Source organism: Manis javanica, chromosome 5 (assembly GCF_040802235.1).
Source record: "Manis javanica isolate MJ-LG chromosome 5, MJ_LKY, whole genome shotgun sequence".
NCBI lineage: Eukaryota > Metazoa > Chordata > Mammalia > Pholidota > Manidae > Manis > Manis javanica.
Genome location: NC_133160.1, coordinates 51,664,313 through 51,687,580, shown reverse-complemented (window position 1 = coordinate 51,687,580; position 23,268 = coordinate 51,664,313). Strand labels below are relative to the sequence as shown.

The 23,268-nt window shown below is 38.7% G+C and overlaps 1 protein-coding gene across 2 annotated transcripts in view; it reads right to left on the bottom strand.

Annotated features, from left to right (window-relative positions):
* The window catches only part of TBC1D9 (TBC1 domain family member 9), a 130,830-nt gene that overhangs the window by 66,041 nt on the left and 41,521 nt on the right, over positions 1–23,268 (bottom strand). For both annotated transcript variants that reach the window (XM_036998692.2, XM_036998691.2), the window contains one exon: positions 10,007–10,117. In XM_036998692.2, the coding sequence (XP_036854587.1) occupies positions 10,007–10,117 (111 nt within the window). The remainder of the gene's footprint in view (positions 1–10,006; positions 10,118–23,268) is intronic.

The following is a 23,268-nucleotide window of genomic DNA, read 5'->3' as shown; positions in this document are numbered from 1 at the left end:
ACCACATCTAGATTTCAAAATTCCAGAAGACAGATTTAGATAAGGAAGAACTCTGTGTGCCATAATATGGAACCATTATAGCCATACACTATTTGAGGAAAGAAAAAGACACAAATGCCAATGGTAGTTTCAGGAATTACTATGGATTCCTATCTATACCTAACAGATACTTTCCAGGGAGAATAATATAAATGTACCTTTTACATTTACAGTCAATATACAAATGCACCACAGTCTCTGAACATTTTCCAAAATGAAGAAATAGTAAAGAGCTCTAGCTTATGGAAACCAGAAGTATGAGGATACCTACCATTAAGGCAGAACTGGATTCCCTCCCCCAGGAGACAAGACAAATTCTGAAGATTAAGTATTTCTGAAATCAGGTGTCCATTTCTGTCCACTTCTCACTCCTGAACAAAGGGGCCACATTACCTCTCAGAGATCACAGAGCAAATACCTTGTTAACAGTCTGAGAGCAACTGTCACTTTTGATGGACGACTCTTTAAGAAACAGCAAGGCTCCGAGGGAAACATGCTGAAATCCTAAATGTTCTTTACAAATAGATTTTTCATCTCTCAAGAAAATACCTACAGGTGCTTCAATATTTAAGATCTTGGAACTCATCTTTTGTTGTTGTTTAAAGTAAAATAACACAAAGCTCTTGCACCAGAGTCTGAAAAGAGACTGATCTGTTTACCCAGCAGTTTGAGCAAAATGTGTTAGTCACTCAGAAGAGAAAGGAAGGGATTGTCTGCCAGTTTTGTAGAAAGGCTTCATTTACAGAGATACAGCAGGAAAGCAAGTGGCCCTGACTGCCATCAGCTGGAACAACAAAGAGCTGGTGTTGGGAATGTGAATCCTTCAGGAAAGCCAAGCCATCCTGCTGTAGTTAAAACCAGATCAACACTTGAGGGCTTAAGGTTATTTAGAAATTAATTTTGGAAAAATGGGAGTCTTTATCATTTGGAGTGTCTTTTTTTAGAATGCTAGCCACAGGCTCTGTGCATATATCTGGGCAAAATTGAAACATTATCTCTGATGATGAAAACACCAAGTCATCCTTGCCTAATTTTTCATCAAGTTTGAAATGTACCTTGAAGTACTTGAAATAAAAATTAAGAAGCATTAAGATGAAGCTACAAATTGATTCTTCATATCTGGCCTCTGAAGATTAAGAAAAAAGGCTTAAGGCCCTACTGATAGATATTCAGTGGATATTTCTTTGTGATGCATGATAGCAGAAAAGAAAAATGCTTTTAATTGCTACCCACATTTTGGTTCTGAGATTGCAGTGCTGACTTAAAAACCTGAATTCCAGAATAACCAAGATGGCAAATTCACACTGAACAAGAGAGTGCGTGTCTGCACATATGTAGGTATATATGTACATGTACCTGCAAAAAGAAAATCCACTCATGACGGAGTAGAAAACAAAACAAAGCAAAACAAACCCATTAAAGCTCCTAGGGATTAAAAAGCAGCCAAGCTAGTATTTCAGATATGCTGTTCGGATCCCAGAGTTAATCTAGTCCTCAAATGAAGAGCACTTGAAGCTATTCAAACAAAGGGAAGTAAGTGAAGGAGTTATCTATTTTATGGCCTTATCCAAACACACCCTTAGCCACAAAGATAATGTCGAAGTTCACATCAAATGAAGGCAGGAGTGATACCCCGTACACTGGAGTAACACCTAGAGACCTGTAGTATTTACAAAGCCACCACTTTATTCTTTACATCCAGAAAAATGACACACTTATATTTGGAGAGGACAAAAAAGACAAAATCCAAAATAATGTGGTGATTTGAAACATTTTAAGAAAACAAAAGATAGATCTACATTTTGTATGAATAGCAATCCTTTTATAGATAAGAAAACTGAGGCTTTTACATTTCTATGAATTCAAATCTAGATTTTTCTAAGATTATAAACAGGTTGAACAGATTGATAATGATAATGTATCTATTTTATTTGTGCTGACCAAGGTCTGGTGCCATGCTTTAATTTCAGACATGTTATGGCACATAATCTCACAGCAACTGTATGACTGGCAATGCTTTCATAGATGAGGAAATTGAGGCTTTCACATGTCTATGAAATCAAATCCAGATTTTTTTCTAGGTACAAAACCTGTGCTTTTAATTGCTATACTTTACCACTTCCTGACATATCTTAGTACTGTGGCAGGTATCAGTAGAGGTTAGATCATCTGGAGTATTAAGGAACACAGTTATCAGGGAAATAATATCACATGATGGCTCAGATTGCAGATTTTGATATCAGAAAAGTACACCTGGTTTCATTCCCCACCATACCACATACTGGCTTCCCGACTGTGGATAGTTACTCAACCTCCTAGTGCATCAGATTCCTCATCTGTAATATGTAGGTAACAACACCCACTACACTGGTTTGTGTTGGAGATTAAAAAGATAATACAAAAGAAGTCATCAGCACATGTCTAGGACATGCAAAGCCCTAAATAAACATTTACTTTTGCTATTACCACAAGAAGCAACAGAACACAAAGATCCCATCTTGAACTGTGCTGCAGAAGATATTTCTAACTTCTAATGTCAAAACAGTTAGAAATCAGCTGTTTTAACTGTTGCCTAACTAACATACATTCAGCAGAAATCTCTCTGGACACTGTGGCATCATTATGTTTGGATTGCAAAGTGTACACGCTAGTTATTTCAGTTATGTCTAGAACAACTACTTGTGTAACTATTATAAGCTTACATAACTCTTCTTATAATCTCTTAGAGGTACTAACAATATACCCATAGCTTTATAAACACTTTGAGAAAAGAGAGGGCCAGGTACCTCATCCAACCTTGTCAGTAAAGATGAGGGGCTGGTGTCCTTATTTTACTTATTTCACTCAAATGCCAAGGTTCACTCCTACCCTGATGAAGAGAATAAATGGTTATCTTTCTGGAGGGCAACCAGGATAGAGACACTAAAAGCCTTAAGATCTGCATACTGTTTGACTCAGCATGTCTACTTCTATTAATTTTCCTAAGGTGATCATTAAAAGAATGTAAAAACGTTTTGTTCAGAGGATAACACAATCAATATTAGGGGAAAAAAACCCTGGGTTTCCAATAATAGCATACCACTTAGATAAATTATGTCATACACACAATAAAATTTTATCTACCTAGTAAAACTGATGTTATAGAAATAACATTTTATTATCATGGAAAGTCTATACATACATATGTATCTACATGCATGTATACATGTGTGTGTGTGTATAGAGACACACACATACAAAGTCTGGAAGGTGATGGTTTGTGATGTGACATGATTGTTTTCCAATTTCTTACTCTTTTTGCTTATTTATATTTTCTAATTTTTCACAACAAAAATGTATTGCTTAAAGAAGAAAAGTAAGTTCTTTTTGAAAAGATTCTGTGTTCCCAAGGATACAAGAATACTTCCTAAAGTACACAAAGGAAGGATTGTAAAATACCAACTAACTTCTACATTATGTGTATCTCATGTGGAAGGCAACTGAATTACCCAACATTTTCTTTATCTGCCGGCACAGTGGAATATCAACCAAAGAAAAGGGGGCTTCATTCGGGTGGTAGCAAAAAGAGAAAGTCATTACTTAGGAAAGGAAAGTTCTTGACTCCCCTCCCCAGTTAAAGGTTCCAATGCCAAGGAAGTATTAAAAAAAAATCAATCTTCAAACCAACCTGGATACTGACTTTTAGAAGAAAATAAAGAACATTTGAAAATAATGTTCACCGAACACAAGCGTATCTTGGAGATATTACAGGTTTGGTTCCAGACTGCCACAAAAGAGCAAATATCGCAATAAAGTGAGCCAAATTAATTTTTTGGTTTCCCAGTGCATATAAAATTCATGTTTACACTATACTGTAGTTTATTAAGTATGCAATAACATTATATCTAAAGAAATGTTCATAGCTTAGCTTAAAAATAGTTTATTGTTCAAAATGCTCACCACCACCTGAGCTCTGAGCAGGTTGTGATCTTTGTGCGTGTGGAGGGTCTGCCTCCATGTTGTTGGCTACTAACTGATCAGGGCAGTGGCTGCTGAAGGCTGGGGTGGCTGTGGTGATTTCTTAAAATAAGACAACCATGAAGTTTTCCACATCAGTTGACTGTTCCTTTCATGAACAATTTCTCTGTAGCATGAGATGCTGTCCAACAGCATTTTACTCTCAGTAGAACTTCTTTGAGAGTGAGAGCCAGTCCTCTCAAATCCTGCCACTGCCTTCTAGATCTTTTGTTGTCATCTCCACAATCTTCACAGCATTTTCACCAGGAGTAGAATTCATTTCAAGAAGCCAATTCCTTTGTTCATCTATAAGAAGCTACTCCTCATCTGTGAAAGTCTTATCATGAGATTGCAACAATTCAGTCCCATCTTCAGGCTCCACTTCTAATTCTAGTTCTATTTCCACCACATCTGCAGTGACGCCTTCCACTGAAGTTCTGAACCCCTCAAAGCCATCTGTGAGGGTTGGAATCAACTTCTTCCAAACTCCTGTTTATGGTGAAATTTTGACCCTTTTCCATGAACCACAAATGTTCTTATGGAAGCTAGAATGGTCAGTCCTTTCCAGAAGGTTCTCAATTTACTTTGTCCCTATACATCAGAAGAATCACTATCTATGGCAAATAAAACCTTATAAAATGTATTTCTTAAATAAGAAGATTTGAAAGTTGAAATTACTCTTTGCTCCATGGGCTACAGCATGAAAATTGTGTTGTCAGGCATAAAAACATGAATCTCATTATAATCTCCATCAGAGCTCTTGGGTGAGCCAGTATATTGTCAATGAGCAGTAATATTTTGAAAGGAATCTTTCTGTCTGAGCAGTAGGTCTCAACAGTGGGCTTAAAATATTCAGTGAAGAATGTTATAAATAGACATGTTGTCATCCAGGCTTTATTATTCCATTATAGAGCACAGGCAAAGTAGATTTAGAATAATTCTTAAGGGCCTGAGACTTTTTGGAATGGTAAAGGAGTATTGGTTTCAATTTAAAATCACCAGCTGCAGTAGCCCCTAACAAGTCAACCTGTGCTTTGAAGCTTTGAAGCCAGGCACTGACCTCTCTCTAGCCATGAAAGTCCTAGATGGCATCTCCTTCTAATAGAAGGCTGCTTCATCCATACTGAAAATCTGTTGTTTAGTGTGGGCACCTTCATTGATGATCCCAGCTAGATCCTCTAGATAACTTGCTTCAGCTTCTGCATCAGCACCTGCTGCTTTGTGTTGCACTTTTTTGTAGTGGAGACAGCTGCTTTCCTTAAAACCTCATGAACCAGCCTCTGTCAGCTTCAGACTTTTCTTCTGCAGCTCTCACCTCTCTTAGTTTTCCCAGAATTGAGGAGAATTTGGACTTTGCTCTATATTCAGCTTTGTTTTAAGGGTATATGGTTTTATCTTCTACCCAAGAGCACTAAAACTTTATCAGCAATAATGCTGTTTTGCTTTCTTATTAGTCATGTGTTACACTATTAATTTCCTTCAAGAATTTTTCCTGCACATTCACACCCTGGATGACTGGTGCAACAGGCTTAGATTTCAGCCTGTCTTGGCTTTCAACATACCTTCCTCACTGATCCTAATCATTTTTAGCTTTTCATTTAAAGTGAGAGAGATGTGACTCCTCCCTTCATTTGAACATTTAGAGGCCACTGCGGGGTTAGAAACTGGCCTAATTTCAATATTGTGTCTCAGTGAAAAAGGAGGGCTGGGGAGAGGGAGAGAGGCAGAGGAAAGATTAGTTTGTAAAGCAGTCAGAACACACACATTTATTGATGAAGTTTGCCATCTTATACGGATGTGGTTCATGGCACCCCAAAATTTTATAATAATAATATGAAAGATCACTGATCAGAGATCCCCTAATAAATATAATAACAATGAAAAAGTTTGAAATATTGTGTGAGAATTACCAAAATGTGACACAGACACAAAGTGAGCAAATGCTGTTGGAAAAATGGCACCAAGAGATTTGCTCAATTCAGGGTTGCTACAAACTTTCAATTGGTTAAAAAAAAAAGCATTATCTGTGAGATACAATGAAGCGCAATAAAACAAGACATGCCTGTAACTCTTTCTTTTCTACCCCCACTTTCTGTACAGTTCTTATGGTTCATATTGCCAAGGTCCAAGTGATTATTATATTGGGAAACAATTAACACCAGTTCCAAAGACTCCTGCCTGGCTCCATGTGGCTCAAATCTTAGCAAACCATGTGACTAGAATTAATCATTGAGACTGCTATTCTTCTCTAGAAAGTGGCATTAATGGTAGGTGCTCCCTTTAATTGAATTTATACATATCAGATACTCACAAGGCTTATGGCATAGAACACGGTTTTGTAATCCTAGCAATTCTACAGGGCGGTGCATTAGGCTCACTCAATTTTCTGCTGAAACTTCTCTTGTAACAATGATTCATGAAATTCAAGCAAATTAAATTCTCTTGACATGTTGTCTCACCAAACACCAACCTTGTAGTTTGTGGGAAAAATGTTAAAGTTACAAACTGAAAGGTCAGCCTATGAAAGAAATCTGAAAAGTAGCAGCTTCTGCTCTTAAAATCTCCTCATGAAAGGGAGTCAGCAATTGGGTTTTAAACAGAAATCAATTAGAAAGTGCAACTAATGGTGAATGGGACTTTCTCGGTGATGTTCACTTCCACGGAGTCTTCCTCTAGGAAATTCTGGAGTTAATCTTTATGGGTCATCAATATACACAAAAGCTAAAACTATTCTGGATGTATTATAAAGAGGTCATGCAGTTATGATAGGCATTACTTAACCAGGAAAAGGAAAGTCCATCTATCTCTGTGGTATAAATAATGCTATCAGCATTTACTGCCTTGTGTTCCATGGCCTTGGCTTGGCAAATAATTCAGCTTTGTAACTCTGGGATCTTTCCCACATGAGCATTCATAGGAGCATCTGCTTTGTAGAATGCCAAAGCTTCAGAAACAAACTGAGCGTGGTGATATCAGGCAACAGGGAAAGAAAAAAAGGTTAGTGCTGAACAGATAGAAAAAGAAAAGTGATAGTGGCACAAACCAGCTTCTTGCAACACCAGGAAGGTTCACTGATCTAGAAGGGGAGCTTAGAGGGTTGTGGGGAGCCACTGGAGGGCTCTCAGGGACTCGGGCTCCAAGGGTCTCCACAGCCTCTGGGCACGAGTCATGGAACCGCTGGAAGGTGAGTGAGACTGTGTCAGAGTGTCCTTTCCACGCCCTTGTTAGGCTGAGTGGTTTAGTTGCTCTGGCTGATTTCTAATATCCTTTCTTTCTTTCTTCACTTGCTGGCTACAATGCCCATTTTAACACTATTGTAGGTTATTTGCCAACTAAATGTGACCCTTTCCCAACCAACTACCACAGGGCACTTCCCCTTCTGCACTGTCTATGGGGTTGTTGCCCTTCTCATTGCTGGACTGCACAGATGGCTGGCGTACTATCTTGCAGGAGCCTGGACCATATCAGCCTGCCTTCTCCAGGGTCCCAGCTTCTCTCTGCTTTTAGCCTTCCTCTCCTTCCTCTCACTCCAGTCCCCATCCTTCACTGCCACATGGTTTCCTCCACACCAGAGCCTGATGCCATGTCTTCATTCACTGGAGTGTATAAATGATTGATATATTCCATTGTTTCTTACAGGGCTGTTTGCATCTTAACCAGAATAACTTTAAAGGATACAACACTACAATGTTAGAATTTCGGGTACTAGTAAATCCTTGAGGGAGCATTTCTAGGGCACTGGAGCGTTCCAGCAGCCTGAAATTACCCAGATGACTTCCCCCAAGGGGAGTTATGTAGAAGGCTGGCTGAGATTCCTGTATTTACTTGGGTATCCGGCCATCAAATGGCACTGTATGGTACTTGTTCACATTGGGCTATAATGGAATATTTACTTCAGTTCTCAAGAGCAGAGACTGGATATAATTATCTTTATAACTTTAGATCCCAGCACAGCACTTCCTATAAAGTGGAGACCAATTTAAAAACTGAATAAAGTCAACTGAAAGAGCTCCCTGAAGCCAAAGCTGGAATGATTTGACCAAGAAAATAAGTAAAGTAGTCCTGGACTCCCGCACAAAGTATAAAGTAAATACTCATGATTCCATACTGATAAAAATAATTGGTAATTTATTCAATAACTGATAATAAAGCAAATGGCCAACCACTTGGATAAGTACAGTTAAAGGCATAACTCATAATTTACAGGAAGATAAATTCCATATGGATTAAAAATTGAAAGGTGAAACATGAAATCATGAAATTACTAGAATAAATATAAGTAAATATTTATATAATCTTAGATTAAATTTGCCCTTGCTAAAGGAAAACAAAAAGGGTAATAATTTCTGTTCATCATTTATCAAAATCTTTAGAATTTGTAAACAAGCATCATAAATAATAATGAAGGACAAATGACAAAGTTTACATATATCAAAGACTAAGTAGTTATAATATCTAAATAAAAAAGATTAAAAATGCTTAAAAGAAAAAAATGCTTAAAAGACATGAACAGACAATTCACAGAAGTAGAAACAAATGATTAATAAACTTATGAAACAGGGAAAAAATTCAACTCCACAAATAGTCAAATAAACACATAATAATGGCATTTGAATGTCTGGTTTGTCTCTGATCCAAATGTTAAGCAATTTTAAAAGATTTTAAAATAAAAATAATGTTTTAAAAAAAATTGATAGTTTAATATGCCCCATTTTTTAAGTGATTTCCTTCCAAAGAGTACAGTATAGAAAAGGGAGGAAAACAGTAAGTTGACTGTGGAGGAATCTAGAAAACATTACTTTAGCTAGGTGATCAAGGACAATACCAGCAGTAACAAATCAAGTTGATACTATATACTCTTGCTTGGTATGGTGTGATAAAAGTAGCATTTTATCTCTGTGATCTTCCTCACGAAAACCCATCATCCCAGCTAATCATGAGAATAACACCAAATTCCAAAAGAGGGACATCCTACAGTACAGCTCACCAGTACCCTTCAAAACTGGCAGGGTCATCACAAAAAGGGAAAGTCTAAAGAGGTATGACAACTAAATATAACATGGTATACTGGCTGAGATTCTGCAACAGAAAAAGGACAATAGATAAAAACTAAGGAAATCTAAATAAACAGTGGATTTTATTTAGTACTAGTGTATCAATACTGGTGTATTAATACCTAGTATACCATACTAAGATATTACCAACAGGGGAAACTGTGTGCAGAGAGCATACAGGAGCTCACTGAATATCTGCTTAATTTTTCTGTAAATCTAAAACTGACCTATTAATAAAAACAGTCAAGGGGTAGTAAAAAAACTAAGTGTTCAGAACCCTCACTTTTCCCATGGTTATCTGAAAAGCTGCATGAAAACAAATGACTAAAAAAATCTTGGCCACTTTGGACTAGAAATTCTTGTGAGAGATCCAACAACAGCAGGCTTGTTTACCACCATTTTAAGCACAGTATATTATTGCAGATTATCGTCAGGAGAAAGGAATGATCCCTACTCAGTAGGAAGAGCTACGCTAGGATGTGTAAGTATTACTTAGTACACCCAAGTATTCTATGTGTTCCTCTTCAGTTCCCAGCTGCCCTTGAGCTTAGCTGAGGCCACATAACTAGTTCTAGTCAATGGAGTGTGAGTGTAAGTGGTCTTTCTAGGCCAAGGAAGTTAAACACAGGTGTGCCTACACTTTCCACATTTCCCTTCTAAGTTGACCTCGGAGGCTTTGTGTTCCAGAAGGTGCCTCTGCAGATGGAGGAGGCCACAGGATCCAAACAAGACTTCACTGGAGAAAGTAACCTTTACTGTGTTAAGCCATGAGATTTGGGGTTCATCTGTTGACATAGCTATGGTTAATTACCCCAAAATACCAAGTGACTGTATTCCACAAATAAATGTTCCTTCCCTTCTGGCAGAAAGTTGTTTAATCATAAGGTTTCTTCATGTTCCCGAATACCTCTACTTACCACAGGCGATGGTCCAATAGACCAAAGAGTCTGGAGTCTGGTATAGGATTCGGTAAGGAGCCACCCGGGCACTGGAGTCCAGCACAACATCAAGGGTACCCACCAGCAGGCCTGAGGGTGGAGAAGGGGGAGAAGAGCTTAAAGGTTTCCTCTATGCTTCTCCAAGTCCCAGAGGCAGTGTAGACACACCCCTTCTGTTGGACCTCCAAACAACCCCCTCCACTGTGCCCCGCCTTGATAAAATTTGCATCTTAGACATGATGTAGGCTCTACATTACTCATTCTAACAATCTCCAAAAGAAGCTGCAGAAGCTGAACAACAATTCACTGGTTTCAAAAATAATGGGAGGCTAACAAAGCTCCTAGCTCAGTCCCTGACATTGGGTGGCATTTATTAATGCCTGTTTCAAATAAAAATAAGTAGGGTATTACACACTTGAATGTTGGGTCTCTACTTTACCTGCATTATGCCCATTGTGTATTATTTTCTCCCTTTTCACCTACAAAACAAATCTTTAATTTGAGCAATTTGACAAGACCAGGAACCAGTCATGTATATTTGAGTCATGTGCTGGGCCTGCCCCACATATTATTCTAATCTGTCCCACTTTTCTTTTGTATTGAGAAAGTACACTTCAGCTCAATGAACATTAACAAGTGCCTACTGTGTGCAAGGCAAACCCTGTGGGAACAAAGTTGAATAATAGAGTCCCTAAGGTGTTCACAATTTAGTAGGGAAAAGGGCCAAGCAGCATGAACACTTGTTTAGGTTTGGATGAAGGCTATGGAACAAGCATTTTCCCAACCCAATGGGAAATCCCTGCAATCTGTCACATCGGTCGTTATACGTAGAGATGACTGGAGTGTGGTCTGCACTCTACGGAGGTCAGTCATTAGGCTGAGCATCAGGAAAGGCATTGTGGTAACACAATTGAGTTTTTTGGGTGGGGAACCCCACTGATCTGTTCAGGTTGTGGTGAAAACTCTTCATCCAAGTCTAGACAGACATGAGCAGTCTACAAATGAATTTAGCTGTTTATATGTAAGAAATGCAGATGGTCCTACACTGGTGCTCACTTAAGAAGAGGCAGTGCCTACTTCTTCTTGGAGTGCAAATTTCTCTTATAACCACCTTTACTCCATCTCCCCTCCAGGTAGGTATGCCTCGTTTATCCACACTGAGCTGGGATTAGATATCAAACATTTTCTACACTATTCTAAAGTAACATGGACACACACACGTATAAATTACACAAGGTTGAATAAACTAGATCCCTTACATGGCAGGATGAATCCCAAAGATTCCCATCAAGTAAATGCCCATAATTACTCCAAAGTCAGATGGAACTCAGCAAAGAGCAGATTTGGACTCTGAAGAACCAATAGGAACTCTGGCTAATTTTTACCTTAGGACAAGACCCTTCATTTCCAATGCCTGGGTTTTCTCAATTGCAAATGGAAGACAGTATCATGCTTTCAATATTTTTCTTGATAATAAGACTTAGGGGAAAAAGGCTGGCTGGAATAAGGGGTTAGGCGATCTGTCTAGAACATGCCAAGACAGTCCTCTATTGAATTTGACTTTTATGTAGATTGCATGTTTATTAAGGATGGCTTTTGGATGGACTGATGGTAGTTGTATCTGGGGTGGGGAGGCTGAAAGGCCCCTAGTCTCCCTTTGTCTGCCACTGTGGAAAATAAAGAGCACACGGAGGAGCACCGAATCCAGTGGCTGGCCCACAGCAGGCGTTTGTGAAGTCCTGCCGAGTCTAAACCACAAGTTCTTCTGACACAGTCACCACCAGTATCTCTAGATGTGTTATCTTGTAATAATGTGCTGAGGTTTGGTTCTGACCATACTGAATAGTACCTTTATATGCACAATACCATTGCAATCCACTTCCTTCTACTCCGGCAGTCCAAGGTCATGGAGAGAGCTATGGATGGGTCAAGCAGAATGCAGAACTCAGTTCTGGTTCGGACCCTGTTACTACCCATTCCACAGCACTGACAAATCATTTAACTTCTCACTGCTTTGACTGCATCAATTGTGAAGTGATCAGACCAATAGTTAACTTCCTGAACTAGGGTTTTTAATCAAGAAGCCTAAGGGAGGTTAGCCATGGGGATGTCCTACAGTTGTGTCCTTGGTCTTAATCCCAGGGCAACAACTCAATTTAGGTTCACTGTAAACCACAGAGGCCATGAGGTAACCTGAACACACCAGGAAAAATAACTTTCCCAAAGTGGAAATTAATTCATTTGTCTGATCTGGCTTATATGAAACACATTAAAATCCTTAGAGCCCGCGGTTTTCCAAGGGGTAAATTTCCACATAATGCCACACACGTGTGAATTTTGTTTTTATTACTATGACTCAGATTTACTGCAAAGACCAATTACTTTTCAGTTATCTGCAGGCAGAAGAGCATATTAGAAGGAAAAGCAGAAAAGAACATTAGCTAAACTGGATTCCCTTCAATGTTAACTAGAAATACAAATCACTCATCTAACTGCATGCCTGTAAAACTTCCCTCTTTCTGAATCAAAAGAAGAAGGAAAATGCCAGCAATACTGAAAGTGACATTTATGTTGGTTTTAAAGAACACAAACTCCAGCCTGGGATTAGGGAGTTTAGGCAAGGATTGGTTTATGTGGCTAATGAACCTCTCAAAGAGTGTTACTGTGGATAAAGATTCTTCCGAGGCCGAGCATCACTCCCTGGGCAGAGAAGCCAACAGAGGCTGTCCAGGTCCTAGAATTATTGAGTTCTGCCTGTTCCCAACTCTCAGACCAGCCTGACTGTGCCTGTTTTCCCATCTTCAATGTCTCACTAGACTTCTGTACTCTCAAACACTCAGGAGGGGAGGCTCTTAAAAGGTTCAACCTGAAATTAAAGGGGACACTAATAAATGGAAACTCATCCCATGCTCATGGCTAGGAAGAATTAATATCGTCAAAATGGCCATCCTGCCCAAAGCAATATACAGATTTGATGCAATCCCTATCAAATTACCAGCAACATTCTTCAATGAATTGGAACAAATAATTCAAAAATTCATAAGGAAACACCAAAGACCCCGAATAGCCAAAGCAATCCTGAAAAAGAAGAATAAAGTAAGGGGGATCTCACTCCCCAACTTCAAGCTCTACTACAAAGCCATAGTAATCAAGACAATTTGGTACTGGCACAAGAACAGAGCCACAGACCAGTGGAACAGATTAGAGACTCCAGAAATTAACCCAAACAAATATGGTCAATTAATATTTGATAAAGGAGCCATGGACATACAATGGGGAAATGACAGTCTCTTCAACAGATGGTGTTGGCAAAACTGGACAGCTACGTGTAGGAGAATGAAACTGAACCATTGTCTAACCCCATATACAAAGGTAAACTCAAAATGGATCAAAGACCTGAATGTAAGTCATGAAACCATTAAACTCTTGGAAAAAAACATAGGCAAAAACCTCTTAGACATAAACATGAGTGACCTCTTCTTGAACATATCTCCCCGGGCAAGGAAAACAACAGCAAAAATGAGCAAGTGGGACTACATTAAGCTGAAAAGCTTCTGTACAGCAAAAGACACCATCAATAGAACAAAAAGGAACCCTACAGTATGGGAGAATATATTTGAAAATGACAGATCCGATAAAGGCTTGACGTCCAGAATATATAAAGAGCTCACACGCCTCAACAAACAAAAAACAAATAACCCAATTAAAAAATGGGCACAGGAACTGAACAGACAGTTCTCTAAAAAAGAAATACAGATGGCCAAGAGACACATGAAAAGATGCTCCACATCGCTAGTTATCAGAGAAATGCAAATTAAAACTACAATTAGGTATCACCTTACACCAGTAAGGATAGCTGCCATTCAAAAGACAAACAACAACAAATGTTGGCGAGGCTGTGGAGAAAGGGGAACCCTGCTACACTGCTGGTGGGAATGTAAATTAGTTCAACCATTGTGGAAAGCAGTTCGGAGGTTCATCAAAATGCTCAAAACAGACCTACCATTTGACCCAGGAATTCCACTTCTAGGAATTTACCCTAAGAATGCAGCACTCCAGTTTGAAAAAGACACCCCTATGTGCATGAAAAACATGCACCCCTATGTTTATCGCAGCACTATTTACAATAGCCAAGAAATGGAAGCAACCTAAGTGTCCATCAGTAGATGAATGGATAAAGAAGATGTGGTACATATACACAATGAAATATTATTCAGCCATAAGAAGAAAACAGATCCTACCATTTGCAACAACATGGATGGAGCTAGAGGGTATTATGCTCAGTGAAATAAGCCAAGCGGAGAAAGACAAATACCAAATGATTTCACTCATCTGTGGAGTATAAGAACAAAAGAAAAACTGAAGGAGTAAAACAGCAGCAGAATCACAGAACCCAAGAATGGACTAACTGATACCAAAGGGAAAGGAACTGGGGAGGATGGGTGGGCAGGGAGGGATAAGGGGGGGAAGAAGAAGGGGGGTATTAAGATTATCATGCATGGGGGGGGATGGAGAAAGGGGAGGGTGGGCTGCACAACACAGAGAGGACAAGTAGTGATTCTACAACATTTTGCTAAGCTGATGGACAGTAACCGTAATGTGGTTGTTAGGGGGGACCTGATATAGGGCAGAGCATAGTAAACATAGTACTCTTCATGTAAGTGTAGATTAAAGATTAAAAAAAAAACAAAAAAAAAGAAAGAAAGAAAGAAAGAAAAGGGGGATTACTCCTTGATAGGATAAAACTATTGGTAAATCAAAGATCAACGCATGCTTTAAATATCCTTAATGTTGATCACTTAAAGGGTGTCAGATGATCAGCTATGGAGGTACTCTTTTCTGATAATATTCCTTTCTCTTAATAAAAAAAAAAAAAGCAGTCCCTGTGTGCTGACCTCCAATGAGTTCTGCACAGTGGTATAGAGGGCATGTCAAAGTGTGGGCAAAGGGTCTGTTTGTTTCTATGCAGAAGATCAAGGCCTAGCTTGGATACCCAGAAAATGAACTAAGATACGATATGAGGAGGAGCTTCCAGCATCAGCACTCTCTGGAGGACTCGTGCTGGGGGATGATCATCAAAAAGCCTCCACAGCGATTCGGGCGATGCTGCGGTTGTGGCTGCGTCCACCCCACCGTTTCCTGGACTTGCCATTGGAATGAGGAGGGAGATGTCTAGGCTAGCATGTGCATGCAGTGAGACAACAAATTTGACCGGATCTGTACTGTTGGAACTCAACCAGGAGTTGGGAGGGGTACAAGTTGTAGCGCTCCAAAATCTTATGACTATAGACTATCTACGGTTAAAAGAACATATGGGATGTGATCAGATCCCAGAAATGGGCTGCTTTAATTTGTCTGATTTTTCTCAGACTGTTCAAGTACAGTAGAACAATATCCATCATATCATAGACAAATTTTCACAAATGCCTAGGGTGCCTAAATGGTTTTCTTGGCTTCACTGGAGATGGATGGTAATTATAGATTTGCTTTGTTTATGTCACCGTATTCCTATTATGTTAATATGTGTGTGCAAATTAGTTAGTAGTTTAAAACCTATACATACTTAAGGTACTCTACAAGAAGATATGTCAAAGAAATAATCAATCCTCTCATGTTTTCTTCCATATGCTACCTCTATAGCTTTTCTTCTTCCTTTCTAATTACAAGCCTTAAATAGAATTCGTGCCTCATATCGAATTTACCGAGTATCATAATTCCTCCAGGTGGTAAAGATACCTCGAGACAAGTGCTGGGCATAGAAGCCAGAGGGCATAAATCTGCAAAGAAGTAAAAAGCTAACCTTTTCAAACAATATGGCTTCTCTCTCACTTACCAACTTTACATTTCCCTGTATGGCTCCGGAAGATGACTGGTTAGCCAGAGACGGGTAAGATTCCTCAAGGGAGGAACAACCTAAGACAGGCACAGTCTCAGGGGGGCCATCAGGTGAGAAATTGGGGATCAACAGAGGTGAGGCTCAGAACCTCATCCCCCCTGCTTTGAGAGAAATCTTCTGCATCCGTGGATGTTTTGCTGCCCTTGTCTAGCTTGGATTAATACTTAGTCCATAGGCACACACCTGATCATCTACATTTGCCCTCTTACAGCACTAAACTATGTTTTCTACCTTTATCTTATATCTACCTACCACTTCAGCATTTTATTAAAAATAAAAATAATAATAATAATAAAGGGAGAAATGTGGGATCCACATATAAATCAAGTATAAAAATCAAACAAATATTCATATTTGACCTGATTGTTTATAGTTCATAATGCGTGATCAAAACCGAAAGTTTCTGTGATGAATGCCCTTGTACTGTTCACCATGCAAGAATTTATTCACTATGTAAGAATTCGTTCACCATGTAAAAACTTGTTCGTTATGCTTCAGAAGATTGGAGACTGATGAGAATTAGGCTTGAGATGGATTAATGATTGTACATTGAGCATTGACCCCCCTGTACTGAATTTTATTGCTGTTAACAACCATTTGATCAATAAATATGAGATGCCCTCTCAAAAAAAAAAAAAAAGGTTCAACCTGATCCACACATCTTGATCACCACAAATGTCCCCAATTAAAATCCATCTCCAACATCCATTATTCTAACTAAAACCTCTGGTGTCACTTGGAGATAAAGAAAACTAAGTTACTTAAAGGCGACTCTCCTGGAGTGAAGACTTCATCTCACCAACCCTGAGTGTGCATTTACAAGTGGCACCACCAACTTCCAGTAATACTTGGATGAAAATGAATAGGTGCTATATACATCTACCACAGGGTCCATGCTGAAATATTTTAAAGTCAATTACAGGTAGTCTAATTTTGTAATACTCACATTAGTGCATGTATAACTAGAAAGCTTTTGTCAAAATTCTTTGACAACTTAAGGTACTAAACATCGAGAGAGAAAGTAGTACCGTGAACCAGGGCATGCAATTGGCTAATCCAATCAGTACATACACAATCCACGTTAGCTCAGAAGTGCCCTTTCATTTTGTAGCACTAACGGTATTTCCCCTCCATTTGGAATGTTGTGCTTGTTTCTCAACTCTCCCTTCCCACCACCTCAAATGACAAACTGCTCAGTATTTAATGCCACCTCTTTCTAACTCTGATCTCCCTCCAAGTTCTGCTTCTGTATTATCTATTGCATTTATTTAAAATTATTTGTACATTTTGTCTTGTTCCATTTCTTCTCCTCTTTCCAGACTTGGGGGCTCCTTGACAGTAGAGTCAAATTGATTCCTTCAGACCCCTAGGCCCTGCACTTTGCTTGGAGCACAGTTAAAGTCCTGACCACGTGCTTGATGAATGGACAAATTAGGCTTTTGGAAAGCCTAAATACTAAGTTATGGCCAGGCCACCTGAACTCCACTGATAGCAGGAGTGAAGACTCTGGGAAAGAGAAAATGCCCCTCCTTTATCCTCTACCCATAGAGAATACTAGAAGATGGGAAATCTGATCTAAAGAATTTTTTTAAAAAAGCAGCAGTAACAATCTGGATTTCTTAGAAGTCTTATTACTCATACCTCTGAAACGGCTGTCAAAACACTGAACCTTTCATTATATCCCACACAAAGCACTGTTTTAGCAGCTGTTCTAGTTAGCTATTTCTGGTGTTAAACAATCTTTGATCGCCTGAGGTAACTAAATCAAATTATGGCCCTCAAAATAACTCTTCCCTGCATCTGCCATTATGAGCTTGGGGGCATATGGTAATATAAAAGAGCTGTTTTCAAGAAGATTCAGGAAACACTACACAATTGGTACATTGGGGCACTACAGGGTGTGTGACACAAACAGAGTCATTGCACCACTCAGGGGTTGTGCCAGGTGAATGCTGGACACAGGGATGTGCTCATGACAATGGCCAGTCAACCTACTGGGGACCCTGGAATAGCAATGTCAAAGAGGAGAAGATCCTAAAGGTCCTTTGGCCTCCTTCTAGTCCCTCAGCCATGAGGCAGTGGGAGATGAGGCAGAGATCTACAAAGACTATCGCCACAGAAAGGTCTGAGGACTGGTCCGTCTCGGCCCCTGTCCTGATACAGAAACAATAACCGTATCACTCAGAAAGGGTCTGGTATGGACTAGGCACTCTTGTTTAATGAAGCATTTCAACACCACAGAAAAGTGTAGGAAATTACAGAATACATTTACCACCACCACTCTGACTTTAACATTTAGCCTTAACTGCTTCAGATCTGTTGTGTTGCTCTTTTTTTTTAAAGAAAGAAAATGTAGCACACAGCAGAGGTCCTTTCTGCACCTCCTAAACCCTATTTCCCTCCCTCCATTCACCATTGTCAAGTCATTTTATATGTTTCCCTTTCGGGTCCTTGTACTTCTACTGTCCTATATGTATGGACATGAATATACATTTAACATTAATGTGTACTTTAAAATTTACAGTAATGACAAAGAATAGATATTGTTCCACAATCCATTCTTTTCACCCAATGTTTGTAAAGTTTACCCAGGTTATACTTGAAGTCTGAATCATTTATTTCAAATGTTGTATAACAGTCCACTGTATATTATTCCATTGTGTACATGTGTATATTCCATTGTCTAATTTATATGATTGTATATAAATATACTATAACATCCATTTTCCTAATAACATTTAGGTTTACTTCCAATTTTTTGGTGTAACAGACACAGCAACCATTTTCTTTGTACATGATACTTAAGCACATGAGCACATTTCTTTAAAATGGAATTGTTGGGTCATACGGTAAGTACATTTTTAAACCTTATTAGATATTCCAAAATTGCTCTTCAGAATGATCGTGCCAATTTATGCTCTAACCAGGAAAGTGAGAGAATGTCTGTTTCTCCATAAGAGCCCCTATTTTGGTATCATATTGTTTTATTTTTGCCAGTTTCAAAGGGGAGAAATGGCATCTATTTTTTATTGAAATTTGTATTTCTTTGGTCATTAATAAGTTTGAATATCTTTTCCTGTTATTGGCCATTCTAGTTTCCTATTCTGTGAGTTATCTGCCTTTCCTACTATACAGATATTTGCTGAGAAGTCCAGCTCAAAAGTTCAGAGTTTACCATTCATAGACTTGTGCTAATATATACACTGGATTTTGATTCATTTCAACAAATATACACTGATATCTATAAAGCCAGAGAGGCAGTACACTTGGATTTACTTCTTTATATATATTCTACATAAATGCAAGAATTTTGGATCAGTATTTGAAGGTGCAAATATGTTGTCACTCCCATGTCAACTTACTCTCTGAGAAGGTCGATTGAATGTCTAAGACACAGGCTTCTTCTGCCTTGTTCTTCTCCCTGCTGCCTCTGGATATTATCGGCACATTCCCTGTAAGTCTTAGCACTCATGCGGGCTGCCTGACATTGGGCAGAAAGTTATTAAACAATAACATCCAGAAGCAAGTGCTGGCATATGTACAAACTCCAGCCACACCATCATTTTTACACTTGATAAACCTTGTTTGTTTTTAAATCCTTCAAGGCTTTGTGTAAGTTACTTGACTTGATCTGAAATGTCATTTTTTTTTTCTTTTTTCCTGGCAAACATCAATTTCCCTCACTATCCAGGTCAAGGGTCATCTAAGGCATCCATCTGCTTTCTCCCAACACTGTCCGCATCCTCTCAATATTCAGCCTCCCAAATCTCCTAGCAATTAATTGTCCCTTTTTCTGTGATCTGCCAACCACTTTGCACTTCATATTATTAAGGAAATTATCACACTGTTTTCTACTAGAAAAAAAGGATAGCCTCCTCCCACTTGTCTGTGAGCTCCTCAGGGTGGGTATGGCCCTACTTATCTTGGAATTCCTGAAGCCTACCTGTACTAATGTCCAGCACTTCATGCTGAATATTTATAATATGGGCCACAAAGTTTTCAATTTGATAGACATTGGAAAGAAACAAGAATTCTTTTCAGAGCTTATTTATCTGTGTATTATGTTCTAGCAAACTGGCCTTAAATACTTCAAATTGTCAAAGAATTGCACAATGAAAGAGACCAAGACTTTAGAGGGAAGTTTGAAGATCCCATCTCAGAGAGTGTGAGGCAAGCAGACCAAACTCCCAGCTGACTTGGTACCTTGGCGAAGCAACTTGTCTAACTTCATTAGTAATTTGCCACTTTTTAATAAATACTGATATTTATCTGGAATAAAGTTGGATCAAAAGCAGAGGTATTTAGGGACAGCACAAGTCTTTCTAGTCTACTTTTGGGAACTAGTGCAGAGATTGGTAGTTCTTGCCAAACAACAATAAAAGCCAGACATTTAATTAATCAGTTTAAACTCTTGCATGCACCAGACTGGTGAACACTAGGTTTGCACAGGGTACTGGCCAGGGGACCAGGTAAGAGGTCAGGGGGACTGTCACACCTGCACAGCTTGGAAGTGAATGCTGGAGTTGCCTGGGGAGTCGGCTCAGTACCTGCAAATGTACCTGCGTTTGTACTGTCACCATAACAATGTGAGGGGACACAGGGTCACTGCAGCCAGCTGCAGTCCATGTGAGAGGAATACGGGGGATGGGTTCTCTGCATAAGGAGGTAAGAATGGGTACTAGGCAGAGAGCTCAATTCCAAGTCAGACAGTCCAACTTATGATGGTTCAACTTAAAATTGTTCAACTTTTACTCTGGCACAAAACCCATACGTTCAGTAGGAACCGTACTTCAAATTTTGAACTGTGATCTTTTCCTGGGTCAGTTATATACAGTGAGACAAGTCCTCTTTGGTTACACTGGGCAATGGCAGGGAACTGCAGCTTGTCAGCCAGGTGCTGAGGGTGAACAGCCAATACGCTTACAACCATTCTGCACCCAGACCCCCTTCTGCTTTTCACTTGCAGTACATCTTTGAATGAATTACCCAAGGCATTCAATATTTTATTATAAAACAGACTTTGTGTTGGATGATTTTGCCTAACTGCAGGCTAATGGGCATGTTCTGAGCACATTTAAGGTGGGCTAGGCTTAGCTAGGATGTATTAAATACATTTTCCATTTAATGTATTTTCAACTTATGATGGGTTTGTCAGGACATAACTCCATAGTGAGTCGAGCAAGATCTGTACTGGAATTCTACTGTCAGTGTAGAAGAGTCTGGAAGTATTTTATTTTCATAAGTCATGTATTCTCCAACCCCTTTAGCATACTTAGGTAAAAATAATTTCTCAACATGGTCCAAACCACAGTTGTTGGCTTGAATGGTCATCCAGAGCAGGTTCCTCTCAACTTCAGTAGCTGCCTCATATGGCACCATTCCAGCCTGAGCACATCAAGGCTGCCATAAGGGACAATGAAGAACTGAGGGGAGAAAGCCCATGTTACACCCCCACTGCACACACTCTCACACAGGGACTCGTCACTGTCTGTAAGAAGACGACTTAGAAGAAGTCTGGTAGTACAGGAGATAGACAGCTGACTCATTCATTGGGACAGTACTTCTCAAGCTATTTGTGGTTAAGAAGTTTCCAATCTGTTATGGACTAATACTTATAAAATACAGTGCATATGAAATACTGAAAAAAATCTGTAGTGCATGAAAAAAGTCAAAGAAAATACAAGACTTCAGTTTTTAAAAAAGATTGTTTAACTCCACAGACAAATTGCTCTAGTTTCTAAATGTTTAACATCAGCTTCTGTCCTTTAGCTTGGAGGCAGTGCTAACAGGTTGCAAACTGGCACTGTAAATGACATTAAATTGGAGCAGCAGAGGCTGGAGGGCAGTCATTTTCTGGGGACTGTGTTTATTAGAATCATATGTACAGTTTTAAAGAGCACATTCAATTCTATACCATGACTTTTTTTGGGAAATGAAACAAAATATTGTTTTCCTACTGCACACTAAATAAAACTCAATAGAATTACTTCTCAACTGAAGGCAAGAATACAGGAATTGGGAGAAACATAAGGTTTTAGTTGTATATTTATCCCAAAGGGCAGGGGTTTAATTATTTAATGACATGGTGAAAAGTATCTAGTATGTTATGTGAAAAAAATTTTTCTATATGATCCCAATCTGTCAAAAAGCAAGTATATTATCTATATTATAAATTATAATGTATGTATTATTTTGAGAGATTACAAAGATTAGCATATTGCTGTTTAAAATAATTTTACGTCCATGTTTTCAAAAGCTTCTGAAATGTATATTTAATACTTTTATGATGTAAAAAATCTTTTTTTATTATTTTCTCAATTACTTCCAACCTTCTATTTTGGGCTTTCTTTACTCAAAGAGAGACCATGCCATCAAGTAAATAATTGGTTTCTATGTTATAATAAAACTGCTACTTCATTTCAGATAACCACAGGCTAATAATCTTGTTATTAGGGTGCAACATGCCAGCTAGGAGTCAACATTTAAATTAGTGACATCCTCAAAAACTTCAGTGGAGAGGGGCCTAGCCTTTGTTTTTCAGAACATTTTTTTAAGTTCATTTCTTCCCTCTAGTATATAAAGTGCATCAGTACTACAAACTGATATGTATTCATACACATAGCACCATATTGCTTAACTCAACTGTAGGGACTGGGTATTAATGACTAGCTTATGTTAATTCAGGAAGTTTACAGTCCCAAATAAAAACTACAAAAATTAAATGAATTAAATTATTTCTGCTACTTACATCATTGAGTATTCATTATATAGTAAGTACCCATGCTGTTGCCTTTGGCTGTATATAAGCAAGGCAAAGAAAGAAATTGTATGTGCTTATATTTCCAAAGGAAATGCCTAGAAGGATGAACATTAAACTGCTAATAATGGTTATTTCTGGGAAATGACATCAATATGGAGAGACACCCCAGGGGGAAGAAATCAGAGACTCTTTTGACTATTAGAACTGTATTTTTAAAAGTAATTTTTATGCTACTGGAATGATGTGAAATTTTTTCTCTTATAATTATAAAGTGCTTCTGTTATAATAAAGTAATAATAAAAGAACTAATAAAGGATTAACAAAATATCATAATGAAGACCCTGCTATAAGACTTTACAAAAGATGAAAGTGTGCAACAATCAGCTCCCTCTACTTTCTGTAATGGGCCTTGGCTACCCCTAAGAACAGGTCTCCATTAGCATGGCATGTATGGGGATGCAGAGAGAAAATGTCACTCTACATAGTAAGGCTGCTTTGATCAGGGACTATGGTCAGGGCTGACACACAGGGCTCAAATGTGTCCTACAGTGAAAGATGAGGCAGGCCAGTCACACCCTCTTTAAG